Below are 12,081 nucleotides of genomic sequence, written 5' to 3'. Positions count from 1 at the left end.
ATATAAATGTCTAAAAATGTTTACGCATTTGGATTCCGTGAGGGGTATGGTGAGTTCATGTGAGATTTTATTTTTTGACACAAGTTAGTGGAATATGAGACTTAGTAAGAAAAGACAAAAACAAACAAAAAATTTCCGCTAACTTGGGCCAAAAAAGTCTGAATGGAGCCTTACAGGGGGGGGGGGGGATCAATGACAGGGGGGTGATCACCCATATAGACTCCCTGATCACACCCGTCATTGATCACCCCCCTGTAAGGCTCCATTCAGACGTCCGTATGATTTTTACCGATCCATGGATCGGATGCGCAAAACACATGCGGACGTCTGAATGGAGCCTTACAGGGGGGTGATCAATGACAGGGGGTGATCAGGGAGTGTATATGGGTGATCACCCGCCTGTCATTGATCACCCCCCTGTAAGGCTCCATTCAGACGTCCGCATGTGTTTTGCGGATCCGATCCATGTATCCGTGGATCCGTAAAAATCATACGGACGTCTGAACGGAGCCTGACAGGGGGGTGATCAGGGAGTTTATATGGGGTGATCAGGGGTTCATAAAGGGTTAATAAGTGACCGGGGGGGGGGGGTGTAGTGTAGTGTTTGGGTGCGACTGTACCGACCTACCGGTGTCCTCTGGTGGTCGATCCTAACAAAAGGGACCACCAGAGGACCAGGTATATTAGACGCTGTTATCAAAACAGCGTCTAATATACCTGTTAGGGGTTAAAAAAAAAAAAATCTGATCTCCAGCCTGCCAGCGAGCGATCGCCGCTGGCAGGCTGGAGAGCCACTCGCTTACCTTCCGTTCCTGTGAGCGTGCGCCTGTGTGTCCGCGTTCACAGGAAATCCCGGCCCTCGCGAGATGACGCGTATATGCGTCGTCGTGCGCAGGGCTGCCGCCTCCGGACCGCACATCTGCGTTAGGCGGTCCGGAGGCGGTTAAAGGGGTTCTCAGGGAATTAACCAAATGAAAATACTTAAATATTACTTTAGTATAAATATATTCCCAAATACATTTCATTAGCTATAATGGTTTTGTCTAGGGAGCAATCATTAGGAGAAATAAAAGTCCTAATTACACAGCAGGATGAGATACTTCACAACACTGAGGTAAAGAGATGCCTCAGCCTCCTCTCTGCTTGTCAGGGATCCTAAATACAGCTGATCAGATCTTGAGCTGGATCTCTGTAGGAATGGAGTTCAGGAGTAGACATGAAGTGCAGAGAGGATGGACAGGACAGACTGATGGAGACTTCACATAAGTGCTCCTGTCATTATCTACATCTCCACTATCCTCTCTGTACTTCATGTCTCCTAATGAACTCCATTCCTACAGAGATTCAACTGAAGATCATAAACTGTATTCAGGATCATAATCCCAGACAAGAGGGGAAGATGGTGCAGCTTTTTAACTTGCCCTCCAGGTTTTGTGTGTACTAATAGGACAGCGTCCATTTTGTTTCTCCTAATGATTGCTCCCCGGACAAATTGAGCCGCTATAACTAATAAAAGGTATTTGGTAATATATTTGTAATGAAGCAATTAAGTATTTTCATTTTCTTGATTCCCGGAGAACCCCTTTAACAGACTCCGATCCGTTCCGTATTGGTCAAGTGAAAAGCCTAATGCAGATTGGGCACAGACCAAAAACACGGTTGTGTGCATGAGGCTTATTCACACAGTGTTCGGTCAATGACTTCCATCACCGATTGTGAGCCAAAACAAGAAGTTAAGCCTCCACAGACATAACATATAAGGGAAAGATCTGCACCTGATCTGTGTATAGACCCAACTCTGGTTTTAGCTTCGAATCAGTGACCGAACTAGGGCTGCAGTAAACGATTCCAGTAATAGAATATTCTAACGATTATTTTTACGATTAATAGAGTAATCTAGTAAATGAATAGACTGTTTTCCTTTACAAAAACTCAGACCCACTGCCATCAGTCCCCAACGCCCTTCGTTTCCCCCTGTGCGATCAGCCAAAGTGCATCAGCTCTGAATGGGTCCGTGAACCGTTGTCCGTCAAAAAAATAGGACTGGTCCTATTTTTTTGACGGACAGTATACAGGGAGGCGGATGACAAACTGTGCATTTTCCGAGTTGTCAATGGATGCGCAAAAAAAAAAAAATCAAGAAAAACGGCCACGGGTGCACACAACGGTCGTGTGCATGAGGCCTTAGTTTTAGGGTATTAAGGAGCACATTTTAAAAAGTTTAGATAAAGGTTTAGTGTTGCCATGTAGCCAAATCCTTTTGTGATGCCTGACTTTTCTGCAACACATTGCCATGTAGCTGTAATCCTTAGGGTCTGGGTGCTGAAACGCGCAATGCTGGACCCCTTCCTATTTGGCTCAGTAGGTGGGGGGGTCCATGGCAGTTTGCATCTCCAGGGGATGAGTCAAGCAGTGCTGAACACAGCATGTTACTATATTTTCTGGAAAAAAATCATTTTAAATCTTTCAGGAGTCGTGCAACATTTATCCAAATCCCTAAGTTCCAGTTGCTCTTTAGCTGCAGACTACAACTTAGCACACAGCCTGCTATGTACGAGTTGTTACTGTACAGTACTAAAATTCCTACATACCCTTGCTGACTTTGTCCTCCGTAACTTCCATAATTGCCAGGATCTAAAAACAAGACAAAACCTCATTCACTGAATTTGCTACAAGCATTTACAATCCATTAAGTTATCAAATACTTCAGGCAAACACTCAATATTTAGACTGGAGAACCAGATTTGTTTCATCTACAGAAAAGATTAGAGACCTTTATGAAGTACATCCTTAAAAGGGGTTGTCCGCTTTTTACCCCCCAGGATAGATCATCAATATCAGATTGGTGGGGGTCCAACCCCCAGCACCCCCGCCAATAAGTTGTTTGAAGAGAAGGCAGCGCTCATACTAGCAATGTCTTCTCTGCTGTTTACCTTCTCGCAAGCAGCAATTGAAGCACTGAAATTACAAGTATGGCGTCCTCATTAACTTCTATGGGACGACTGTCTGTTTGAGAGAATACTACAGAGCCATCCCATAGAAGTGAATGGGGACACCATAGTTCAGGGATTGCCAACCTGCGGCTCTCCAGCTATTGCAAAACTACAACTCCCAGCATGCCAGACTGTCTACAACTGCGGGCATGATGGGAATTGTAGTTTTACAATGTATAAAAATGTGTAGGAAGACTGAGCACTCACCAGCTGGACCAATTAGAGAACAAACGGATATATAGCAAAATATTTATTATTTATATATAGCCCTATATCTAAAATGCAGCAGAATCAATAATAATATGGTATATAAAAAATTGATGTTCAAAAATAAATACACCTATAATAAAATGCAGTCATATATATATATATATATATATATATAACTTAGACAATATTAAAAATATAATAGGCCTAAAAAAAAAATAAAAAAAAGGGAGCAATTATTCACAGTACATATACAGATGATTAGAATAAATATTTGGTAGACTGCTGATAAGTTCGGGGAGTACGCCAAATAAAGTGTCCAGATCGGAATATTGTAATGAATGTGCGATAAGTCACTGGTTAGTACAATAGATGCGCCAGATATGGTATCCAATAGTTGTCAATAGTCAAAAGCAAATTAGTATCCCTGTGTTAGTTCACTTCGTATAAAGTGCTTTGATTCAATGTGGCTAGGTGGACATATATTTAAATGGGTATAATACACCTGTTATACGCCGTCTAATGTGAGTATAACCGTGGCGTCCCACGAGGCTCACTGTATTAGAATCGGCGGTACCTGAGTCTGGTCGCTTGCTTGAGGTGGTTGAAATGAGCGTATAGCTCTCGGCGTGAGAAGTCTTCTGATGATATTCACCGATGCTGCAAGCCTGGACCTGGTTGATGAGTAACAAGGTGTTTCTTCCACACTAGCAAAAAAGGGTATACTTCCGGCAGAGTCAAAGTTCAATTGTCGGGATGTTGGGGTCTCGTGAGTTTTTTTATTTTTTTTTTCATCAGCTGATGTCCGAGTGCAATAACCAGACGCGTTTCGGGGTCCTTTCCTGGCCCCTTCCTCAGTGGTGGTCTGTAAGAGGGTTTTGACCCTCTTTTTATACCCAACATCCCTTAAGGTGAGCTAGAGCAAAAAAGTGGATTTTGGATCTGATCGTATGGAAACTCTGGCATGGAACAGTCTAAATAGTTGTTATTTTTATATAAGGAAAGGTATTTCCAAGTATTGTAGATACTACAATACTTGGAAATACCTTTCCTTATATAAAAATAACAACTATTTAGACTGTTCCATGCCAGAGTTTCCATACGATCAGATCCAAAATCCACTTTTTTGCTCTAGCTCACCTTAAGGGATGTTGGGTATAAAAAGAGGGTCAAAACCCTCTTACAGACCACCACTGAGGAAGGGGCCAGGAAAGGACCCCGAAACGCGTCTGGTTATTGCACTCGGACATCAGCTGATGAAAAAAAAACAAAAAACTCATGAGACCCCAACATCCCGACAATTGAACTTTGACTCTGCCGGAAGTATACCCTTTTTTGCTAGTGTGGAAGAAACACCTTGTTACTCATCAACCAGGTCCAGGCTTGCAGCATCGGTGAATATCATCAGAAGACTTCTCACGCCGAGAGCTATACGCTCATTTCAACCACCTCAAGCAAGCGACCAGACTCAGGTACCGCCGATTCTAATACAGTGAGCCTCGTGGGACGCCACGGTTATACTCACATTAGACGGCGTATAACAGGTGTATTATACCCATTTAAATATATGTACCACCTAGCCACATTGAATCAAAGCACTTTATACGAAGTGAACTAACACAGGGATACTAATTTGCTTTTGACTATTGACAACTATTGGATACCATATCTGGCGCATCTATTGTACTAACCAGTGACTTATCGCACATTCATTACAATATTCCGATCTGGACACTTTATTTGGCGTACTCCCCGAACTTATCAGCAGTCTACCAAATATTTATCCTAATCATCTGTATATGTACTGTGAATAATTGCTCCCTTTTTTTTTATTGTCCAAGTTATATATATATATGACTGCATTTTATTATAGGTGTATTTATTTTTGAACATCAATTTTTTATATACCATATTATTATTGATTCTGCTGCATTTTAGATATAGGGCTATATATAAATAATAAATATTTTGCTATATATCCGTTTGTTCTCTAATTGGTCCAGCTGGTGAGTGCTCAGTCTTCCTACACATTTTTATACATTATCTAACCTATGACTGGGTGAGTCATATTAGACTTAGTAGCACCCATTTCCACAACTGTATGTGGAGTGAGCCACCATACTATAAATATACTCCAATTGTAGTTTTACAACAGCTGGAGAGCCGCAGGTTGGCCACCCCTGCCATAGTTGTAATTACACCTCCTCACCACAGCAATTGCTGCGGCGAGTCGGTAAACAGAGCAATCAACGCTCGTACAAGAGCTGCCTACTCTTCAAACAGCTGATCGACAGTAGTCGGATCCCCGCCAATCTGATATTGATGACCTATCCTGAGGATAGGTCATCAGTAGTAAAAAGAAGAGAACCCCTTTAATGAACCTACATAGAATTACCGCAAGTGCCTGTGCGGTCTCAAACGCCTGATTGGCATGCGTCCTGGGTGTTTGACTCCCACCGATCAGAGGTTTTCCATCATACCACCATATGAGTGCAGGACATTGTAATCTATGATGCTGTGTGCTCCTGTGCACACGATCAATGCAGCTCCGGGACATATGGCCCACTCACGGACCGCATATATTGGAGGGCAGACGGTCGTGTGCAAGGGCCCTTATACTGATGAACTAATCTCAGGGAAGGTCATCAGTGGTGGTTGGGGGGTCCAACACCTAAGACTCTTGCATCCTCTACAAGCAGTTGATTGGTCGGCTGAACACGCAGTCAGGCTGAATTCACATCACAGTTTGGCTTAGGATACTTTCAGACTGGCGGCAGAGGATTCCGGCAGGTAGTTCCGTCACCGGAGCTGCCTGCCGGATCCGGTAACCTGGACGCAAACTGATTGATTTGTGCTGATTGATCCAGGTGCAGATCCGTCTCACAAATGCATTGCAATACCGGATCAGTCTTTCCGGTTGTCATCCGGAAAAACTGATCCGGTATTTATTTTTTTCACAGATTTAATGGTCTGCGCATGCCCGGACGGAAAGAACGAATCCGTTTTGCCGGAACACTTGGGGCTGGATCCGGCACTAATACTTTTCAATGGAAATTAATGCCGGATCCGGCATGTGTTCAGGATTTTCGGACGGAGAGAAAACGTAAGAGGGACTGAACTGATGCATCCTGAACGGATTACTCTCCATTCAGAATGCACTGGGATAAAACTGATCAGTTCTTTTCCGGTATTGAGCCCCTAGGACGGAACTCTATGCCGGAAAAGAATAACGCTAGTGAGAAAGTACCCTTCTCCAGTCATAATAACTGATCTCTGACGGAAAAGACACAAGCTGATCATAAAAATTTTCTCAGTTTTTCAGACAGATCAGAAGAATAGAAAGCTAAATGGTGATGCGAACTCAGCCTAAGGCTACACGCACAGGACAGCAAAAAACAGACATTTGACGGATGTTTTTTAACGGCCATCACACCTCCGTTTTAAGACGAATGGTAGTCTATGGGGTTATTCAAACATCAGTTTTTTTTTACCGAAAGTCATCGGTGACGGCTTATCCATTTTTGACTGCCTTTTTTACTGTTGTGTGCACGTCGCCTAAAGCTGCACTTACACAAGCTAATAATAGTTCCCGCCAATCTGGCCATGTAAATGTGCTGATCACCCGTTGAAAGAGAGAAACGCTCACTCATCGGGGGATCCTGACGCTCTTGCAGGCACCACCGATCATGGCTTCTGGGCAGCAGATCATGGGGGTCTAAACGGTGATCTGCTGCCCAGAAACAATGATTCTGTATGGGGATGAGGGGTCACAGTGGCACCCTAAAGCTAAATGGAACATGTGCAGAGATGTACGGGCAAGGCACACGGATCTCATAAATGGGAGGGAATAAAAAATAAATAATAACACAATAAAGAAGGAAAAAAATAAAGTATGTTAGAAGGAATGCATAATGACTTTGGGCACAGATTCAGTATGTGGCATATCACCATGGAGACACAAGGCCCTGCATGGGGGCTGCAGCAGTCTGGGGTGCGCAGAGCAGGGACCCGGGAGAGAACGAGCGCAGGGGAAGCCGGACATGTTACACGTGCTCGGTCACAAGGAGCCCTGCCGCACAGAACCCAGCGGCGCCACTAAGGAGCCAGTCACTAATGAGAACGAAGCCCGGGCCACGCTGCGCCTTCTCACGGCCAACTACTAGACACTGCTGCGTCACCCAAACACCAGGCCCCAGGGACACTGAGGGAGGACGGGTCCGTACCTGAAGACATGATGGCGGCGAGATGGAGGACGCTGTACAGCAGCAGAAGAACAGCGCTGCGCTCTAGTCCGAGAATCACGTCACGCTGAAGAACGTAAGAACGGCGCCAAATGAGCGTGCGTACCACAAGAGGCGGCTCAGCGCCGTCACGTAATGGACTCTAGGAAGGAAACCACTGACGTCACCAGGCGCGCGAGATTAGCAATCACGTGGTTTTGTTCTACGTGCGTCGTAAAGTGAGATAAATGTACGTAAAAGCGCATTTACTACATTTGTGGAAATAAAGATTAGTGATATGATACAAAAAAAACACTAAGCCTAATGATGATATTTGGGGTGAGGCGCATGGGTACTTTTGAATGTCACGTGACCCTGTGACGTCATACGGGCCACGGAGCTTAGAGTCGCTGTTATGATACATTGTAGTAATCAGAGTTAATATAGTTATGAAGTGCAGTTTACACGCAACATTCCAGAAAACATATATTTTTTTTTTACAATGATCTGTTCTTTTAGCGTCTGTGTGGCGCTTTTTTCAGTATTGGCATCAAAGAACCATGACTGACTGTGCCTAGAATGTACAGACTCCTAGGAGAATCCAGCTCCAGACAGTCCTCAGCACCCACGTGCAACACTGTGGAACTGAGAAGGCACTGGCGCCCTTCTGAGCGACTTCACGTTCATGAGTCACATGGGCTAGGCGCAGCTCAGCCCTATAGAAGTGAATGGGGCGGCGCATGGTACCAATCACAGCAGGTATACAATGTACAGCGCGGTGCTTGGTGAGCAGAGAGGAGGCCGTAGAGCTCACAGGATCACTGGTGCCTTCTCAAACAGCTGATCGCTGTTAGTGTGGGGCTCTGGTGGCCCCCTGGGCATCAGCCCACCAAGAAATTTCCTTGAATGGTCTATGGCTAGCCTACCCCTGCTCTCCTGGTTCTGACTCCATTCTGTTATTGCTGTTGGATACTGTTATGGGTTTGATGCTTGACTGCTCTGTGTTCTGACTCCTGCTAGTATGACTCTTTGACCTATTTGTGGCACCTGCTAACAGCCACCCGGTGAATTCAAGATAGGATTCTATACCATCCTCTGGGACCGCTAAGGGATAACTAGTTAGGTTCTTAAGTGGGATCACACCTATCTAGGTGGCTATCCAACTGCAGGCAGGGCTTCTATAGTTATAGGGTTATTGCAGGGCTAGCTCGACAGCTATTGCTGGGTAGCTTGCGCCAAGTGTGGCAGTGTGAGCAAGCAGTGTCGGACTGGGAAACCTAGGGCCCACCAGTAAAATTCATTCTGAGGGCCCACTGTAAAGCAAAATGCATATACAACCTGCCCACACTGCCCAGTTTTTTATATGGACATAGCCAATGTACGGTATAGCATCTCAGCCAGGCTTTCTAAATTCAGTCTACTGTGCCATGTGCCACTTGAGCAGAGGGTGGGGGACTAGGGGCCCACCTTGCTCAGGGGCCCAGCGGGGGATTCACTTGTTCCCCTGTGGGCCAGTAAAAGCCTTTGTGCAAAGTTTGCTGCATAAGGCCCCTTTCACACGGGCGAGTATTCCACGTGGGTGCAACGTGTGAGGTGAACGCATAGCATCCACACTGAATCCAGACCCATTCACTTTAATGAGGCTGTGCACATGAGCGATGTTTTTCACACATCACTTCAGCATGTTCTATATTCTGCGTTTTTCACGCAACGCAGGCCCCATAGAAATGAATTGGGCTGCGTGAAAATCGCATAGCATCCGCAAGCAAGTGCGGATGCAATGCAATTTTCACGGATGGTTGCTAAGGAGACGAGGGAAGAGTGACCCAGGACCCCATTCACTTTATTATTTTCCATTATAACATGGTTATAATGGAAAATAATAGTATTCTTTAATACAGAATGCAAAGTCCAATGTCAATTGAGGGTTAAAGAATAATACAAATTTTAAAATTTTACTCACCCCATTCACTTGATCGCGCAGCCGGGATCCTCTTCTTTGTTCTTCTTGAAGGACCTGCAAAAGGACCTTCGCTGAAGGTCCTTCTATCTTCATTCAGCAGGACCTGCGCTGACGTCACCGCGCTCACCACGTTTGGAACAAGTGGAGAGTCAATATGCATATTATCTGATGGGAGACAGATTTAATAATTTTGATCACCTTTTCCCCTTAATACACACATTACATATTATAATTGCATTTCTTTATTCCCTTTTTTTTTCTTTTTATCACTGTATTGTTTTATTTCGTTTTTTTCCACTCACACATTTATACAACACTTCTTATATATTTTTCTCACATTCACAATTGCTTTTGTATTTAGATATTTTCACTTATTGCATCTAGTCTTTTTTCTACTTTTATATTTAATAATCACATCTAGTCATTTAATCATGTATCCTCTTGCCAATCATGAGTATACAGTATATATTCACATGTTTTTTTTACGCACATTGTATAATGTAATATAATTAGGTGGTTATAGGTGTATAATTATTGTCCCCCACTGAACAAACAACAATTGTGCAAAATGATGTTTTTATTAGAATTATATTTTCTATTATGGTGATAACTATATAGTTCCGATATATTGCAATTATATATATTTAGTCTTTTTTATCTGTTTGTCTAAATGATGTTCACATTGAGAGTATTTACCATATATTATACAAGGCTAATGCCAGGCTCTTTGACCGCACTCAATATGGCGACCGCGGTGCGCTTGGATCTCTGCGTATGCGCCTGAGCGCTGACGCGGCCCTGTCTCCTTGGGGACGGAGATCATGCACGTACGTGCTCGATCTCCCTTTTCCGGATCATTGGGTACGCATGCACAGTCTGGCGGCATGGAAGGATGTCCAAGCACCATGTAGCGAGCGGCGCTTATTATTAGATCTTTTACAGGTGGGTCTGGGCACAGAGATCAATTGTAATCAGCTAGGAGCCTATCCCCCTTATGTCAACATCAGATCCCATTGGATAATAACCAGTCACATGGCCAGTTTGACCTCCAACCTTTTTGCTCTATAAATACTTACCACCACTACCACTCCAGACACTACCCCTTGAGGAAGCAGACCGCGAAACGCATGTCGGGGAGTGGACTGGTGGTGCAATTGTTCTTTGTGGGCATTACATTAGTCAGTATGTAATTGTGTTTCTAACCATAATATTGATTATTGTGTTTAGGTGTCATATGTCAGCAATATAGTCATAAGTTACTTTCATTGCACCATGTGGTCTGTGATCAGACCTAGTCTGGGCATATAGCTTTATTCATATAGACCATTATATATATATATATGTAATGTACTTTATGCTGACCAACTGTTGCACTTGCACTTTATTCTATGCCCAGCACTACCAGCCCTATTTTTAATTATGTTTTTATGTATGTTATGTCAATCATGTGAACAATAAATTTGTTAATAATAAACTTTGATTATAACTTGTGGTTACTTTATTGCTTGATATATAGTGGATCTGTATATTCCTGATGGTTGTATGTTTATAACCTATATGGGTTGAGTACCGTTCCATGGGAAATATTTTTTGGTTGTTTAAAAAGGTTAGGATTGACCTTGATTGGCTGAGCAGGCATTTCCAGCCATTTCCATTCAAGTGAACAGAGCTTGGCCGCGCCCAGGCAAGTTGATACTAGTCCTGACGTCACTGGGCCGGCAGTAAACAGTGAGAAAGCCGCGGCGCTGCTGGAGCGCCGCTGCCTTCTCAAACAGCTTACCGTCCCAGGTGTCGGACCCCCGCTGATCAGATGCTGATGATCTATCCAGAGGACAGATCATCAGTTAAAACAAAGTGCAGAACCCCTTAAAAAGAAAAAATGAATATTTTATTTATTACATTTGTTCCCGAAAGACATCTTTTCCTTGGTGTTTTTTTGGCTTGTAAGAAATTCCATTACATTTTTTTTATACGTGATTTTTGGGGGTGGGGGAGATTAGTTTTTTAGTCACACAATTTGCCTGAAAAAATGCCACACCCACAGCATACTCTTATTTTAGAAAAAAAAAAAAAAAGCACTAAGAAATGATCATAAAATGCCACAAAAAATAGTGGGGGAGATTTATCAAACTAGTGTATAACTAAAGTAGAATTTTCCCCAGCTCCTTTGGAAAATGAAAGGTGGAATCTGTATGGTTGCTATGGGCAACTAAGCAAGTTCTACTTTACACCAGTTTGATAAATGTGTTTTTAAAGGGATTCTGTCACCAGTTTTAACCCCCTCCAGATAAAAATATGGTTATGTTCAGGGAGCTTTACTGATTCCTAATGTGGTCTTATAAATGTAATCTGTAGTGTCATTTTGCCTAAAAAATGCTATTACTAACCTGTCATTCATAAAAATAAGGTGCCCAAGGGGATGTAAATGGATCCAAGCTGCCACCCGCACCCGCCGCCGTTCGTGCCCAGCTCCGCCTTTCCTGACCTCAGCGCCGCCTCATAATCCTGTGTGACGCCTCCGGCTCTCCCTCCCCCTCCTTCTGCTCTAACATATCGCACGTGCGCACAGGCCTCTGCCTGATGCGCCCGTGCGGACTTCTCCGTTCGGCTTCATCGAGCGAAGTGCGCATGCGCCGGCATTTCGCTCAACCTCCCGATGACCTGCACACTCGCTCCATGAAGCCGAACTGAGAAGTCC

The 12,081-nt window shown here is 43.9% G+C and overlaps 1 protein-coding gene across 2 annotated transcripts in view; it reads right to left on the bottom strand.

The window, feature by feature from the left end:
• Positions 1–7,596, bottom strand: part of LOC122932001 (TATA-binding protein-associated factor 2N-like) — a 53,005-nt gene extending 45,409 nt beyond the window's left edge. Inside the window, exons 1-2 of one of the 2 annotated variants that reach the window (XM_044286137.1) lie at positions 7,424–7,596; positions 2,592–2,634 (exon numbers count right to left, since the gene is read on the bottom strand). In XM_044286137.1, the coding sequence (XP_044142072.1) occupies positions 2,592–2,634; positions 7,424–7,433 (53 nt within the window). In that variant the 5' untranslated portion in view covers positions 7,434–7,596. The remainder of the gene's footprint in view (positions 1–2,591; positions 2,635–7,423) is intronic. The other variant, XM_044286136.1, reaches the window with a different exon arrangement.
• Positions 7,597–12,081: the final 4,485 nt, after the last annotated feature.

Source organism: Bufo gargarizans, chromosome 3 (genome assembly GCF_014858855.1).
Source record: "Bufo gargarizans isolate SCDJY-AF-19 chromosome 3, ASM1485885v1, whole genome shotgun sequence".
Lineage (NCBI taxonomy): Eukaryota > Metazoa > Chordata > Amphibia > Anura > Bufonidae > Bufo > Bufo gargarizans.
This window is presented reverse-complemented; position numbering and strand designations above follow the sequence as displayed.